The sequence below is a fragment of the Notamacropus eugenii genome, chromosome 4 (assembly GCF_028372415.1).
Source record: "Notamacropus eugenii isolate mMacEug1 chromosome 4, mMacEug1.pri_v2, whole genome shotgun sequence".
Lineage (NCBI taxonomy): Eukaryota > Metazoa > Chordata > Mammalia > Diprotodontia > Macropodidae > Notamacropus > Notamacropus eugenii.
The window spans coordinates 65,328,075-65,345,753 of record NC_092875.1 but is presented as its reverse complement, the minus strand read 5'-3'; the positions used below and the strand labels follow the sequence as shown (position 1 = coordinate 65,345,753).

The following is a 17,679-nucleotide window of genomic DNA, read 5'->3' as shown; positions in this document are numbered from 1 at the left end:
ATCCTATTTGGTTTTTTCCCTTAAAAAATAAAACAAAACAAAACAAAACATGCACAAAACCCCAGGATCCCTACACTGTTCCCCTGAATAAGCCAGGCTGAGGAACTTGGTTATTAACATTAAGGCAAAAGAGTGTTCTTCTTATCTTAGTACTGGAAGGGGAGCATATGGCTGAACTCCAGGACCTCCTCCCATGGCAAAGGGTCCCTAGCCATGGAAGCCACTAGAGAGTTGACTCCACATGATTCTGACCTGCTCATTCAGTCACCAATGACATCTGTACAAAAGCTGAAATCTATACAAACATTTATTTTGTTCCAGCTGAGAGGGAAGGGGAAGAAAACTAGGCAGTGGAGAACAGTACCAATGCAGCCTTGCGGAAATTTCCCTTAATAAAAACAAACCCCATAAATTCAGTGGAAATAAGAAAAAATGTTACAAAAGAACAGGCCGATGTTTTTATGTCACTGACTCCAGCGCCACACCAGACGCTGTTGCAGGAAAAGGGCCAAGGATGCTACCTCAGGCCACTATCATCGGCTGAGCAAAGTGAAGCTGTGTCTAGGACTCCTGGGCTGTTCCCAGAGCTCAGGGAGGGAATGCCTAGATCACGGTTGGTTCATCTCCATGAAGACACGGAAGGGGAAAAGGCCCCAGCGTAGGGGCCAAAGTACCAGAATGCGTCAAAAGACATGCTGTTCAATCCCCCTCCATGGGAGGTGACGCTTTCTCTCCAAGAGGAACAAACCAGGGGAAGGGGGCAAGATACAAAACCCAGAACAAGGCTGAGGTCCCTATGCATGTGACAGGAAATAGGGGTTGCTGGGGAAAATGGGATGTGGCATGCTCAGAAGTTCCATACCAGCCAGGGGTTTAGGCCTTCCTTGGGATTCCAGCAGTGCAGCCTGTCCCAGGAGGGGACGAACGTGTTTAAGACACCAGTGGCTTCTTTCCCCCAAGGACAGTGGCTGGGGGAGCATCATGGAGAGCTGCCTCACTCGATGTTGGCTTCAAGGGAATGTGACCTGTGCCCTTTAGGAAACGTCATCCTGCTGGTATCCTGCTCTTGCCCTCAGGAGCTGGACAGGGCCCTGTCAGATTCTCTTCCAACCATCCACCAGCCCCAAGGGTGGCGCAGCACCAGATCCTTGCAGCGGCAGGCAGGCAGGCAGACAGATGCTGTGCAATTCTTCAGGTTTAAATTAAAAATGATAAAAATAATAATAAAAAATAATAACCCTATTCCCCCCTCCTAAACAACCCCAGTAACTATACATACCCTCCCCTGCCCACCCAACCCACCCTCCCCTTAACATCATGTAAAAAGAAACAGTACTTTGCAGACCTGATCAAACTGCCTCTGGGGCAGAGAATTAGGACCTAGTTCTGGGTGTGCAGCTCAACATGACCTTGTGGGACCGGAAAGGCAAGAATCAGAAATGCTCATCTGATGGAGACAAGAGGTACAGGAGCTGGGGAGCCCAGCCCCTTGTGCTGAGCTGGCACAAGTCTCCAGATTCCACAAGCACCCCAAAGTGCACAGACACGCCAGGGTAAAAGCATGCTGCTGGGCTGGGGAGCTAAGGGGGAAGCAGGGACAGGGAGGGAAGGAGGGAGGGCTCTGGTAGGGGGTGGGCAGGGGAGGCTCTTGTTGTTTGCAAGGTGAACAGTGTTAACTCTGAGGATTTATTGCACTGCTTTGGAGGAAGTGAGGGGACTGAGGTGGTGATGGAGGGGACGGAAGATAGAGAGGGTTAAGGAGGAAGGGAAAGGGAGGGGAGGAGAGAGGAGTCATCGCTTGACTTTTGAGTCTTCTTTGATTTTCCAAATCATCAGTTCCATGCAAGAACTGGCGTCTTCACTTGAATCATGGCCTTCCACTACGAGAAAAGGGGAGAGGGAGATCAGTGAATACTAGAGTCCACGAAATCAAACACAGATGGATGGAGGATTGGAGCTAGGAAGGACAATGGAGATCTCCTGGTCTAATCCCAACTGAAGCAAAGAGAGGGGGGGCCCTAGCCAGGGTCACACAACTGTCAGCAGCAGGACCTAAAGTGCCCTGCCCAACCCAATCCTCTGCACCATTCCATGATGGCCCCTGGACATGCCAACTCCTCTGTACTAGCCAGGACCCAACATCACCCAAATTAGCTTTCAACTAGTACAGAAAAAACAAAGATGATGTGATTTAGAGGCAGAAGAAAGGGACTTTTGAGATCCACTCCAACCCATGATTTTACAGATGGGAAAGTTAGGCCTGACCCAGGAAAGTTAACTGATTTGCTCCATGTCACAGGTCACAGAATCAAGATTGGACCTCTAGTCCTATGACTTCCAAGGAGGTGCTGGCTGAGGGGTCATCTAACGACTAGGCCATACTTCTCTGCTGGTTCCAGAGGCAGGGAAGAAGGACGTCACAGAGGGACAACTCACCATTGTCCTGGATAATACGCTTGAGGTAGTCGGCCATCAGTGTCCGAAGTGCCCTCTTGTAGGGGAGCCCAAGGCGGTGAGGGAAGACCACTGATGTGTCCACTACTGTGGTGTGAATAAGCTGAAGGAAAGAGGGAGGGAAAAGGAATAAAATTCTTGTGACTGTGCATGTGCCCATATGTACTCTCAGGCTCTGTTCCTGCCTTAGGGATTTAGACCCATTCACCTGAGTCAACCCAGTTCCAATGTGGAATCTCTCATAGGCCCTTCTGAAATAACATACCAGACAAAAGCTCCCACCAAACCAGTTCCTGAAGGAGCCAATTTGAGGAGCCCAAGTACACAGGCCCCAGTCACCTGCAGAGGCCTGTTCTTTGTCAACTACCACCTCTCCTCAGAAACCCTCCCTTTTTAATGATGCCCACACTCCACGGGAGAGCCCAAATAGCCTCCAACTGCAGCAGGGGGTGAGCTCTTTAGTAAGAGCTGAAAGAACTTTGAAAAACACCACCACCAACACCACAAACACACACAAGCATTCCACTGTTCTTTTTCCTGAAGGGTGGGACACATTAAACCAAGATAAACTGGACCAGGTGCCAACCAGAGAGCTAACTGGGGCCATACTGTTAGCTTCCTGAAGTCTTTTTCTGTTTGTTTACACCAAGTGAGACTTGCATATCCTAATCTTAATGCCTCGCTCTGCCCAGGTGGCTGATCAGAGCTTTGGGCTATGGGCTAACAGCCTGCAGATTCAATATGGGAAACCATGAAGCCTTGAGGGAGGTGGGGTGGGAGTGCATCACTCCAATGGAGTAGAGAGTGAACTCTAGCGGAGACAGGTGGAAAAGGATAAAGGAAAAAATCCAACTTCTCATATTCTCAGGGAGAAAGAAGTGTGAAGCCTCCCCTTCAAGCAGAAGAGCCAAACTCCCATTTCTAAAGTGCTTTAGGGACCTCACAATACTCCTGAGAGGTCTTATGAGGAGACTAAAGGATTTAAAGCTAGAAGGGGCTGCCTTGGGGATCATCTCGTCCAATCCTCACAATGTACCAATAAGGAAACTGAGGCCCAAGGATATTAAATAACAAAGGGTATACTGTGAAGAAGTAGCAGGACCAGGTTTTGAATCCAGCACTTCCCACTGTCCTGAAGTAGAGTAGCAGATTATCCTCATTTTACCAAAGAAATGAAGTTTCAGACCTCAGCCTCACTTGCCTAAGGTCAGAGTTAAGATGGCTGCAGTAGAACCAATCAGTTACTACAGTTTCCTATTAAACCCTCCTTACAAGTTTCAAAAACACTTTTGCCAATGTTGATTAGTGCTACGCCTGGGCTACCTTCCTAATCAGCTGCTTCCTTTGTTTAGGGTAATGCACTGGGTAGTTCCAGTCTCCCTCCTGAGCCCTAGAATTCCTAGCACCTGCTGACTATGGGCCATTTCATGGTAGATGCCCCATAGCCACTCTCAGATCCAACATGTCCAAAAACGAATTCTATTTTCCCTCTAAGCCCACTTGTTTTCCAAGCTTGCCTAGTCTTGCCCAGGTCCCCCTCATCACCCACAGCCAGTTGCCACATATACTTGCCTCTACCCCCACAACCTCCCTTACCTGCTCCCCCACCTCAGGTCAGGGTCTTATCTCTTTTGGCCTCAACGCCTCTAGCAGCCTTACCGGTCTCTTGATCTCTCCAATCCATCTGTCACACTGAGTGATTTTCCTAAAGCTCAGTTCTTACATGTCACTTCCCCACTCAACAAAATCCAGTGATTCCCTATTACCTCCAGGATTAAATAGAAATTCCTCTGTTTGAATTTAAATCCTTTCACAACTTGGTCCCAACCTCCCTTTCCAGACTTACACACATATGTATATGTGTACACATATGTGTGTGTACACATACATGTAAGGAGATGAGGGATATGAGGGCCAGGGAGACTACTGTCTGTCTCTGTCTATATTTCTTTATCTCTATCTCCTGCTTCACAACTTCAGGTTATCTTCCCACCCTCCAGGTCTATCTGGGTCCAAAGCTAGGTTCTGGACAACAAGACAAATGGCTAAATTCCTTAATAACAGGATAGGGCCTTTATTCCTGACGCGAGAGAATGGAAATCAATTTCCTTGCTGGCTTTGCAATCTGGTTATGGTAACTTTACCAACCTGGTGGTAGAGTTCCAAAAGGACAACTCCCTGGGGAACCTGGACTGAAAGAAAGCCTCAACTTCCCCAGGATTCTCCTGGCCTGTTTTCTAGCTTTGTCTCCCAAAACCATTCCTAGAGAATTTTTAGAGTCAAGGAAGCCTACTACTTGAAAAGACCTGGGGGTTGACTTGCCTAAGGCAAGTGTCTCTGATAGGTGGGGCATCCAGCCCCTGACTGAACCCTCCTGATATGAGGACAGCCCAAGTCGCCCACTGGGGATCAAACAGCAAAGGGAATTTCTTTCTTAGCCACCTACTAACCCTGGAGCTGATCTGCTCTACCCTTGTCCTGGGTCCTGGCTCCAGCCTGGGAAGCTACACAAACAAGTCTGCTCCTTCTACCTATGACAGCCCTTCAGATATAGTTGAAGGCAGACCGTGATCCCTGAGTCTTGTTTTCTATTCTCCAGGTGAAATATCCTCCCCCACCCTAAAGAAGAAATGCCTAATATTCTCTCTCAAGAGCCTTCATAGGAAGGGAGGCAGCCAGCTGGTCTTTCATGGGTCTTTCCCTTTAGAAACCAATCCAGGTAGCTGCTGGGGGGAAGGGAAGGGAGGCAAGGGCAGACTCCTACCTTGAGAGCAAATAAGTCACTTTCTAAGCTGTGTCCTATCAAGATGGTGTCTGAACTGAACATGTTCAACAATACTGCCTGGACATCCCGAAGGGTTATACACGCATTCTGCAGGTCTTCTTCTGTCACCCCGGAAAACCTGCATGGAGAGGTAAAGGCACAGAGGTCATCAGTCCTTGAAAGGAATGAATCTCAGAAAACTTCCCATGAAGCAGAGCTGGAGGGGGCTCTGAGAGGGCATTAAGATGCCACCAGATATATTCCCCCTTCCCCCAGCATACAGTCCAGCCCAAGTGGGCAGCTCCTTGTCCTTTCTCGTTTTGGCAGCTCCCATTTCTAGGCCTCTGCCAACCCTGTTCCAGGCCTTACAGAACCTCCCACCTCTTTTAGACCCAGTTCAGATAACACCTTGTGGATGAGAGTGAGGTCTTCTTCTGACTGGCCACACCACTGTGCCTGAATTTTTCCTTTATCATATTCCACTCTGTGTATGCATGACTCTACATGACTCACTATTTCTTTTCCCCTCATCCCTCAGAAAAAGGAAGCTCCTTGAGGATTGGGCCACATCCTGTATTCTCTTTGTAACCCTAGCACTCAAGCGTACAGTATACATGCCTGCTGAACCAAATCATGGCCCCAGACACAGCCTTGCAGAAGACTTACATCCTAACCTCTATGGCACAATTTGACAGGAATTAAGAGCTGAACTGTCCCATTAGAGTCAATGAAGATTCAGTGAAGATGGAGAGAGGGGGGAAGAGCTAGCAAGGCAAAGAAAGGGTTCACAGAGAGGAAACCTTTGAGGATCAACTGACTTTTATCAGTTGAGCGGTCAAAAGGAGGAATAAAAGCATTCCAGGTCAGGGGTTCCCAATGATGGGATGGGGGGATGAGCAAGATGTATGTGTTAGCAAAAATGAATTCATCTGGACCAGGAAAAAGTTTAAATCAGGGGCCTAGTGTCAGAGGGCAGTGGGTCCCTGAAAGTAGGGAATTAATGCCCCAGACAACAAATAGAGAGCCTCTATCTTTCTAAAGAGAGAAGATAAATGTGAGAAGAATGAGACTGGCAAGGAAAAAGCCTGCAATACCCCCAAAGAGACCCCTGCTCCCCTATCAGTGAAACAGGCAGAGAATTCAAAAGGACAAAATCACCAATCGAGCAAAAAGAGACTGAGCTGAAACAGCAGGCAAAATCCGCACTTACCTGGTGTTGTAATCCACAACTTTGTTGTCTGGTTTCACAAATGTGTCATAGACAACTTTCAGATCAGAGTTGATCACTGTTATTCTTGTTAGCTCCAGGCCTTGTTTGGTGTAACACTAAAATGGAAGAAAACACAGAGAGGGGTTTAAATGTGACAATTTCTTTCAATACAAGTCAGGTATATAAACAACTTCTTATGATCCAGGTTCTCACCAGATTTTGTAACAAGAGACTCTTCAATGCAAAAGCTTAGAGACAGAACAGGGGTTCTGGTTGGGCAGCTGGCCTCTTTGCTCCTAACTTATCCCCAATCCCAAGAAAGACTTTTCCTTTATCAAAGGAAAGGGAATCAATATAAGGGGCTTCCAGGATGCATCTTGAACCATGTATATTTAAAGATAAAGCAGAGATGGGCACAATTTTTCAGTGATGGATTATGCCTGCCAAAGTCTAAAGCAGGGGTGGGAGAACCTTTTTTTCTAAGGAGAGTCACTGTGACCCAAAACTGTAATGAAGTGAGGGTTACACATAATTTAAAAGCAACAAATCAAGCTTTGACCCCAGAAATGGAGGAATCTCAGACTCAAACAGCCAAACCTATACTTCAAAGGGAGCCAGTAAATCCTTAGGGGAGAATATTGGTATTATAAATTCTGATCACTGTCAGTAGAGATCAAGGAACATAACTTTTTGTTTAATAGAAACAGTCTGTTTTTTAAAATGTACTTCAATGTCAAAGTTAAGAAAGAGTAGGATATAGGGGTGGCCAGAGAAATGAATAAGGCAGACATAGTACAGAAAGAAATGCGGAGGGAGAGATATCCATAGGAAAGAATGAAATAAGAGGAAAGAGAGAAAAGAGAGGTAGAATAAGAAAGAAACAGAAAAAGCCTGAAAGACTCCAAAAGTTCTGAAGTCAATAGTAATAAATTTGGGGCTATGTAGTTATCACCCAAAATCATTTTAAATACCAATTAACTATTGCTCATTGCTCCTTGGCTTTTATTCTGAAACATTCAAGGGCTTCAGACAACTTACTAGAAAGAAAATTAAATTCTGAACCCCAGGTAGTAAGCAATCCTCTCTGTTTTACCCCCAGGGCTGCTGAGGTCCAAACACCGTGGAATCTGTTTGAAGGACGCTGCTGGTCTTTGGTATAACAGGGGAAAGACAGGAAGGACAAGATAGGCCCAGTGACACCTGCTTCACCAAGGAGATGTGGGCAAAGAACAACTGTGGGATAGGTAAATACCAGCCACACACCCAAGGCCTTACCATTTCACAGTCGAGGGCATATATTCCTGGATACCCATCTGTAGAGGGAAGTTTTTCAAAGGTTTTCACAAACCCTTCAAGGTTGTCTTTGCGTCCATCTTGCACATGTTGCTATAAGGGAGACAGACAGAGAGGCACTAAGGAGAAGATCTTTCTTCAGGAAAAGTGTTGAAGGTCAATACAAATAAGTAAAAGAGCCTGACATCAGCTGGGGCATCCCCAGGGCCCAAAAGGAAGCTGGAGCAGATGAATGGTCTCTTTGGGCCTTCCTGGCTCTGACATTCAGAGTTCTATACTCCAAAGTAACCAGATCAAACAAGTCAGAAAGGGGGCCACCAAACTGTATAAGGCCCCCTGAGGCTACATACTGACTCAGGAAACCACAAAATACCATCACTTGTGTTTTACTATAGCTTTATTTATTTTGTTAAATACTTCCTAAGGACATTTTAATCTGACTTAGGGAATATTGTGGGCTTCAGGTCTGACACCTCTGCTCTAAGGTACCTCCAAGTAAAGGCAGAACCTTACATCTCTAAGTGATTTAAGGTTTAAGAAAGCACTTTCTCACCAAAACGTGGTGAGTTAGACAGTGCCAGTAATATTACCTCCCAATTTCACAAACTGGGTAAAGGAAGCTGAGGAAGGTTAACATGCCTAGAGTCATACTTCTGGTGAGATTAGAGCCAGATGCAAATCCCTTTATTTTCCATTTGATGCACAGAATTCAAGCTCTGCAGGCTTAGGCTCTAAGGGTCTTCCTAGTTCTGATACATATACAATGCGTTACAGGTATTCAGTGAGAACCTAGCAGTGCCTGGTACACAGTATGCATATGTGAACTTGTGTAGATACATGCATATGTATATGTACGTGCACATATGCACACATACACACATACACACACTCACACATCCCCCTCACCTTTCCCCATCCCTGGAATATTTCTCCCTCTCACTTCCACCTCACAGAATTCCTCATTTCCTTTAAGACTCAGCTCAAGAAGCCCCTTCTTATATAAAACCCCTACTCTTGACACCTTTCCTTCCTCCCTAAATGATACTGTATTTACCTGGTACGTATTATGTGTACACTGATGTGGAAGCAGGCAGCATGGCAAAGACCTTATGCCTCTGACAGCCTCTCCACCAGTCAGGGCAGCTCTCTTGGACTTTAAACGGCAGACTTGCTTTAGTAGAAGAAGTTCTTCACTAGGAGTTTCCTCACCAATGAAAATTCCTGGAGCAAGCTCAATACCTGTATATATCTAGCGACTATAAGTTCAGTGAAGATGAGACCTAATTGTACTTTTGTCTGTGTACTCCCTGCTCCTGGCATATGACAGGCCCTTCCTAAGGGCATATGGACTGAGTGATTTACAAGCTACCACACCACCTAAAGATGGATCATTTTAGCTAGACATGATTCAGAAAGTGAGGCAGCCCAACAGCCTGGCTGGCTCGTCAAGCAGATGCTGAAACTTGGACCTTGGACCTGCCTGAGGCTGGTCCAGAGAATGCAGGTAACACAAGAAGCTGATGCCGGGCATGTCTCAATGGCTAACTAAAGGATGGCAGAACAATAGGAATGCTTCCTGGAGATCAACAATGATATGATCTGTATGAACTCTTATTCCCACAACAGAAAACAATGCTATCCGTGGACATGGTAGAAATGCTTGGATAAGGTGGGGGAAGGGTCTATCTTCTGTAACACCTCTCATCCCATCGCGAAAAGTTTTAGTTATGTAGTCACAGAATTGTAACAGAGCCGGAAAGAGGCCTAGAGACCACCTAGTCAAAGGCTTTCACTTTATATATAAGGAAATGTCCAGAGGGGTTAAGTGACTTGGTCAGGATCACACAGATGAGAAATAGATAAAAGCCGCATTTGAATTCAGTTCCTCCTGACTCCAGGTCACTAGGGCCACGTCACTGAGCCTGCAGACACGGGTATTCCCAGGCAATCTCTCATCCAAGTACAATCCAAGTGCAGATGGAGATCCACTCTACTTCCAAGATCAGACCATACTGGGCATATTCAGGGGAGCACAGCTAATGTCTTCCTCTAGGCCCTACAAGTCATCATGCAGGGGCTGGGACTAGAAACAGGCAAGTTAGGCAGCTACTGAGCACACAGCATGGGACATTTTTAAACGGGAGATTCTTTTTTGAAATATGAATACTTTTAATACCAAAAATTCTAGTCTCTGCAGGACACCGAGGTCTATTTTGTGATATTGTCCAGGAAGACAATAATTCTGCTCTCCTTTGTCCTGATCAGATCCCATCTGGAATATTCTGTTCTGAAAATACATTTTAGATAGAAACTAACAAACTGGGAATATCCAGGAGAATATGATCAGGATGAGGGGGGGGGCTGGAGGTCATCCCAACAGAAGATGAGCTGAAGCAATCAAGTAGCCTTGAAAATTAAAAATTAGAGCTATCCTCAAATGGAATTGGCTGTCTCTCAGCCCAGGAGGAAGACTAACAGCCTAGAAACTGACCACAGGGCACTGCAGTGGGAAGCAAAGTAGTGGAAAATGGGTCTTATGAGGACTGAACCCACCAAAACCATGAAATGAAAAACCTATGTGCACTGAAGGACAAACGGAGGCCTATTCTCAAAGCCTGGAAACAATGCCATGTCCAGTCACTAAAATCAGCTTGTTCCTCCCCAGCTATCTCCCATTCCTCTTCCAGCTATGATGGATTCTTCAAGCACCTAGATCTGAAGTCATCCAGGGACCATGGAAGGAGTCCTCCTGAAGAGTTAGATCAGGACAGCTGTTGTTCATCTGCTCTAGAGGCAGGAGACCCCCCTCTATGAACGCCAACACAAAAATGGGGGGGTCACTTATATAGCATAATGTTAACGGAATAGGGAGATCTTCCTCACCCACTAATAGACCTGACACATGGAGCCTGGGATCACATGGAGCTCAGATTGAGAGGAGCTTGCCCAAGGAGGAGAAAGAGAACATGAGCAGAGTGTGACAGCAGGCAGAGCAGAGAGAGAAGCAAGCTGTGGGTGGATGGAAGGAGGAATTTGTCTAGAAGAACTTGCTTTTGTGGGGAGGCCTGACAGAAAGAGTTAAGATGTCAGAGCTCCGTGGATTAGTTGTAAGTACCCTGTTATATCTTACCTCCTGGTATTCTAATGATGTTCCAAATAAATATTCTGGTTTTGTCTTTGAGGAAGAGAGTTTATTATATTTTGCAAATTTACCCTGGAAATATGCATGTATTTTCATAGCGGCTGCTATGGGTATTGCATTGGTGGTACATATAGTCTCTCCAACTCCTGCAAGTATTCAGATGACAACTTCTCTGAGGTGTAGGGTGTGTTCAGCAAAGACCAGTACCTTTGGTACTGCCGAGCCCTTTTCAGGGTTCTTTCCACCTTTGGTGGCCACCTGTTCCACCTAACTCTCACCTGTGGCTCCCAGAAGCTGCAGCATGCACAGCAGCCACATTCTGGTAAACTGTTTCGGCAGACAGGTCAAACCAGGTTGAAGGTAACCAAGGGTTCTCAAACCCATTGGTGAGTAGGAGGGTGGGTGTCTATCTCAAGCACGTGAAGACTTCCTCTGGTGGAATGGGAGGAATTTTGTTCCAACGGCCATGAAGGCAGATGAAGCAGGCGATGAGGAGCACTTGGAGATTGGTCAGGTCATCCACTGCATCCTGAGCCACTGCCAGCCGTCTTGACTCTGTCCTGCCATTGGACTATGATGACTCTAGAGGACTACTTCATGCAACTCTGCCTCACTTAAATCCAATTTATGCACAAAATCAAAAGACTTCACCCAAGCTCATACTGGTCTGATCAGACACAGTCAGACACACTGAAATTTCACTTTATCATGGTGATGTAATTTTGATCCTCTTCGAAGACGAAGGACAACAACCAACCAACATATAGTCTCTATGCCAGGACAGCCTGAGACTGGGAAAGGCCTCTATGAATTCTAGCCTCTGGTGCCTAGTAGAAGAGCTTAGAAATGCCATCTAGACTTCTCTTCAGCTTCTGTTTATGCTGTCCTTCCCCCAACTCCAACTTTTTTCCTATAAAAGGTGTGCCACCAATAATAAGGACCTTATGTTTGCAAGCACACGCACCAGTCTCTTGGCTCTCCCTCTTATGCCCTGATTCTTTACTGGAAAGAATAATACAAAGAAAAGTCTGAGAATCACTGCCCCTCTCTGCATCCTTCCAGGACCAGCTCAGGGCCTATGTCCTCTTGGGACTCCCTGGGCCCTCTGGACCCCCAAGGCCATCGCGCTGTTGCTGTGACTTTCTCTTCCACAGTAGGTAGCTCACCCTTTGTTAGAGTTCATTCTCTTATCATGTCAGTGCTGGGCCCTGGTGCATCTCACACAAAAACATATGACATCCATGTCCACCCCCCCAGACTGCTGGGGGGCCCACAAAAAGGAAATGAAGTCCTGAAAGGGGCTACGGCTTTGCTTGGCAGAGCCAGTGCCCAGCTCCGACTCCTCAGTGCTGCTCCCAGTGCAGCCTGCAGATGCTGCTCTTTGCTCCTCCCACAGTCGTCTCCCATATAAAGCATGCAGAGTCAGGGGGCCTGGGTTTTCATCTCAACTGTGCTGCTTCCTGTCTACTTTAAGTTCTTTCTTCTCTTAGACTCTATTTCCTCCTCTTTTAAGATGGGGAGTTTGGATTAAGAGATCTCCCAAATCCTAATTCAGTGATATTGCTTTGTTATCTCTTTGAAGTAAATCCTGTGGATTTCATGTGTCCACTAGCAAAGTAACCCCCAAAGTGTCAGGGTCCACTAATAATCTGGATCCCAACACAAGGGCTGACTGGCCAGCCACACCACCATACCCAACACCACTCTGTCCCCAGTCCGTCAGGACACCCTGGCTCCATGGTAGGTATTCTCCTGGGTTCTGACCTCAAGCACTACTGTGAAATATCTTGCAAAACTACACTGACCTTGTCAGTGGACAAAAGTGGAGGGTGAATACCATGCATGGATCACTGGAGTCTTATACTATAAAAAAAGTCTGGCTCCTAGAGCAGGTAGGGCACTGGGCAGTAATTTTTATTAGCAATAATCATCCTTTAATTATATAACAACAATTTTATATTACTAATTAATGATATAATTATATAACGATAATTATCCTGTCAACGTTCCAGTTGGCATATGAAACAGCACAAAACAAGGAGGAAACTCATAATCTGTTCTGACAATTGAGAAACCACACAAAAACAAACAGCAGGAAACTTAAACCCTTTGCATTCTGCCCTAAGAGTGCTTTATTCTGAAGCGGAAAGGTGAAGTAAATTTCATCCACATTGGGGTAAGTGAAACCCCCCCTCTCTGTTCACTTTATACCAAAGACCTCCATTAAGAAGCCAATTCAGAAGCCCTTCCTAAGAGTCTATAACTGAGAAGGGGAAGAGACTTGGACTATAACTGTGTCTCTACCCCTCTCTCATCTGTGACCTGGGCAAGCCACCTCAGCTCTTTATGCCTATTTCCTCAACTATAAAATGTGAGTTGTTAAATGAGATATTCTCTAAGGGCCCTGTAGTTTAAAGATTCTAGCACTCTATAATCAGAGCTCTCTGGTCTCGGCCCTCTAGGCAAATGGGTCTTATGAGGACTGGATCCACCAAAACCACAAAATGAAAAATTGATAATGTACTGAAGGATAAATGGCTCTTAGAACTAGGACACAATGCTAGGACCAATTTAGCTCAAGTCACTAAAAATCAGCTTCTCCCCAGCTGTCCTCAACCCCTTTTCAGTCATGATGGATTCTTCTAGCACCTAGATCTGGGTACTTCCAGGGACCATGGAAGGAGTACTCCTGAAGGGCCACACCAGGACAGGGCTCTGCAGTTGCTCTTAATCAGAATGTTCCTGAGGGCTGGGCTGGCTCCTCTCTGCTCTCTACTGTCAACATCTAGGAACAGCCTGACAAACTTCTACAATTACCACTAGGGTTGGTGCAGTGGGAGGACAACAGGGAATCTAACAAAGGCTCTCTGCTACTATTACTGCATGACCTTAGACAAGATTTTTTTCTACCCTCCCTAATGAGAGATCTCTTCTGATATCCTGTGTTTCCTCTAAGAGTCAATGAGTCCAAAGAAATTACACTTTTGGAGGGGAGGAGGTAGTCTACCATTAAGGAGGTTCAAATATCCAAGGCCCCTCTCTCTCCTCCCCCTAAAAGGCTGTATGAGGATTTCTATAAAGATTGACACTGGAATTTCTCAAATTTATGTCCTCATTTCTAACAGACTTTGGCTAGCTACCAGGCTTTTCCTAAACAGATGACAGGATTCTGCATGGATTTAGAAGCAGCATCCTCCAATGACTCTTCCAAGAGGCCCCAACACACATGAGTTCCAAGGACATTTTTCACCTTCTCTATACACTCTCACATCTCAGACTAGTCTCACTGCACACCAATTTTATTCCTATTTTTAAAGGAGGAAAACTAAAGCACAGCACGAATGAACAGCTTGAGTACTGTCATGCAACAAGCTAGAAGAAGAGCCAGGTCTAGAACCCAGGTCTTCTAACTTCCAGATTTTTTTTCTTCTTGTGGAGCTAAAATAAGGAGTTAAGAGTTTTGTAGGTTCTCAACCCCTTGAGGAAGACACTCTCATTGAGACATTATTAGTGTTATTTCAAACTAACATTCTGGGTTTTCCCTGGAATCAAAGTCAAGCTCACTGGCTTCCCTTCTCTGTAAAATTTTCTCTAGAAAACGACAGGAGCAGAAAAACTGTGTCTTGGAGCTGAAAGGGGCCACCAACAGCACCTCGTCCTACCAGTACCTAAAACAGAATTCCCCTAGACAATTTTCAAAGGAAAGAACCCACCACCCAGCATGGCAGCTCCTTTCACCTCAGTACAGCACTTATGATTCTGAAGTTTTCTGAGATATAACTGAAATCTGGCCCCCAGTTCCCCAGGCTGTCCTCTGAGGCCAAGCAGGACAAGGCCTCTTTCAACTAAGAGCCCTTTTGTGTAAACACTCCAAGGCTGTGGTCCTGTCCCTACTTCCTAGGGTTGGGCTCAAGAGCTCAAGATCACTCCCACCTCTGACATTTTGTGTTCTGAGCTTCTCTCAGTTCTAAAATCCCAAGATCTATGATCTTCTGGACAATCAGGGCTGGTAATGCCTGATAGGGAGGGAAGAGCCCCAAACCCAGGAGATGCAGCCCTGTTCAGCACTTACCTTAGCCACTTGACACCCAACAGAACCAACAGCTCCTGAACAGCAACTATACTGGGTTTCCCAACCACCAGCCACTAAAACAGTTACGGGGAAAGAGAGCAAGGAAACGTGGTCAGGCAGGCCTTCTCATGAAAGCCATCCCAAGGGGAGCAATAGTTGGCAGTCAGGGCAGGTATGACAAGGAGGGAGGGAGCTGTGGCATTCTAGAGCATGGTAGGCAGCTTCAGCAGAGAAAGCTGCTCATCATGCCCACTGTGGTACCGTAGGGAGGTGTCCCCATGGCTCACAGCAAGGCACTGTGGATCAAGGCAACTTCACTAAATTGATGGGCTGCCAGAGTTTAGAGCCAATTAGAAGGACCAATTTAATTAAACCAGAGCCAATGGTGATGTCTTTGCAGATTAATGTTTTCATCTGTCGGGTGATCATCACTGCCGTTACACACTATGAATCAAGCTGAGCTTGAGAAGACAAGGAGGAAAACTTGAGGACAGTTCCTCATAGCCTACTGCTGCCATTCTTAAATCCAGCAGGAGACAAGCCTGCCCTGGGAGGGTCATGGCATGGTGGAATCATTATAGGGACCCCAGAGCAGCCCAATCTCTTCATCTTCTTGGTGAAGATACTGATGCTCAGAAAGGAGAAGAGACTTACCCAAAGTTACCTTTCATGTTAAGTGGCACACCTGGAAATGGAACCCAGCCCCATGACTTCTAGTTCAGCGGGATTTCTATTATGTTTAAGAGGCTCAGCAGAGGGTGCACAATGACAGTTGGGTCAACAGTACTATTTCTGCCAACCGCTATCAAAAAGATGGGCACACTTGACTCTGCCTAGCACTCGTCACTGGCAAAAGTGGGTATTTTGGGGGCATCTTGCCTTTCTCTAAGCACCTTATGGGCACAGCACACAGACCCATCTTCAGCCTTTAAAAACAAATGGTTCTTCAAAACCATTTGCCTAAGGAGAGGCTCCAGTTTCAAGGCACTTATTTCCCTGACTCAGCAACATCACAGACCAGATGCAGTTCTGTTTCTCAGGAAAGACCCTCTCTGGGGCTCAAGTGGTGCTAAATTAAAATAGAAACAGGGACCCCTAAACAGTACATAAAGATGCCAGTAGGCCACATATTGACTTGGTTTTAAAATGGAATGTTATCTACACACTATGTTATTTATTTCCCATTAACACTTTGATCTGATACAGACCAAACTTGGGAGCATTTCAGCCCACATGGCTAACACCGCTTTTGAAGGTCTTTGCCATCCTAGAATCTAGAAGCCCAGCAGTTTTTCTGGGATTTGGGGTGATGTAGCACCACCTTGTGGCTGCCTTGTAGATTTGCAGTTCCATATCCATGTCACCTGTAAAAGGCAATCCTGTTATAAGCTCTTTTGTGCAAGGAAGTCTGTTTTTTCTTGGAGGGTGGCAGAAGTGTCCAATTATAAATGAAGGGAAATCTAAAAACTGTGGTTGTACTTTCTACTCTGACTCACTCCCTTAACCAATTCACCATAATGAACCAGGAACTAACCTCTCTGTCGACGCAGCCTCCCCCAATGATGGCAGCACTCCTCCTTCCGGATACAATTGCCGGTGGGCGAGACTAGGTACTCAGTGCCACAGCGACAGCAAATTCGGCAGGATGCTGCAAAGAGAGAGATGGGATGGATGAAGAAGAGGGCCCTGGGGCAAGTCCTCATACCAATTGCACCACTTCCTCACCATGGTATAAGGAAAAGAGGGCCACAGAGTCCCAAGGGATCCTTTCCAAAGCAGGCTAAGGGAATTTCTAAGGGGGTGGAGAACACCAAAGACACAAAGAAAAAAGAAATGAAACTACATAAGACCAAAAGGGATATATTTTGAATAGGATAAAGCTACTCTAGAGACTTATTTAATGATGCGGAGTACAAGTAAGGATTAGAGATGTTAAAAGCCAAAAGACAAAAAGACAAGAAATGGTCAAAGAAAGGTATATACATGCCACACTTTCTCTGCACCAATCTGACATTTGGAAGGGCAGAAAGCCTCCCCTGAAGTACACAGCACCCAGGTACCTTCTTTGCCTCTAAATGTTTGGAGCAGCTCCAGTGAGCAGCACACTATCTAAACTTTCCTAAGCCATAGGCACAGAATTTATCACTGAGGTTACAGCATTAAACTGTTTGCTTCCTTTAGAGGAGACTGGAAAGGAGGTACTAGAATAAAAGTACCTAACAGGGTTGCATTGACTAGTGCAAGAATCAGAGCTAGCTATTCTACGTGGAAAGTCAATGAGGCAACAGTTGCCTGCTATGCGTCGATCCATCTGGCTCCACTCCATTGCGCCACTGCTGCTGGACATCTGGCATCCTGGGTGTAATATACCCTTGCACAAAGGGCTCAGGGCAGCACTGAAAGCTGGTTTCTGCCTTCTCCTCCAAGTCTCATCTCTCTGTGACCTTGGACACAGAGCTCAGTGAGGATGGGATAGTCGGTATCTCTTTTCAATAAAGAGCACCATGAAGAGGAGGAATTTAAATCTGGCCTGCCCACTGGGAATGTGGATTAGCCAAAGTTATATGGGGTGGATTAATCATTACTAATGTGGTTGGAAAGTACAAAAAGCCTTGCCTTGTTGTGAGTTGTAAGGAGGTGGAGGATGCAGAATTCTGTTGAATTCCATTATATACCCACAATGCACCTGGAGACAGATCTATAGGCTCAGAGGCCCAGCTCTCAGCTGAACACTAAATGAAACC

General features: G+C 45.9%; 1 protein-coding gene across 2 annotated transcripts in view; it reads right to left on the bottom strand.

Annotated features, from left to right (window-relative positions):
- Positions 1 to 289: 289 nt before the first annotated feature.
- Positions 290 to 17,679, bottom strand: part of REXO1 (RNA exonuclease 1 homolog) — a 120,267-nt gene continuing 102,877 nt past the window's right edge. For both annotated transcript variants that reach the window (XM_072601534.1, XM_072601535.1), the window contains exons 10-17: positions 16,470 to 16,583; positions 14,936 to 15,009; positions 7,704 to 7,814; positions 6,429 to 6,544; positions 5,219 to 5,357; positions 2,437 to 2,557; positions 1,346 to 1,880; positions 290 to 1,189 (exon numbers count right to left, since the gene is read on the bottom strand). In XM_072601534.1, coding sequence (XP_072457635.1) covers positions 1,792 to 1,880; positions 2,437 to 2,557; positions 5,219 to 5,357; positions 6,429 to 6,544; positions 7,704 to 7,814; positions 14,936 to 15,009; positions 16,470 to 16,583 — 764 coding nt within the window. In that variant the 3' untranslated portion in view covers positions 290 to 1,189; positions 1,346 to 1,791. The remainder of the gene's footprint in view (positions 1,190 to 1,345; positions 1,881 to 2,436; positions 2,558 to 5,218; positions 5,358 to 6,428; positions 6,545 to 7,703; positions 7,815 to 14,935; positions 15,010 to 16,469; positions 16,584 to 17,679) is intronic.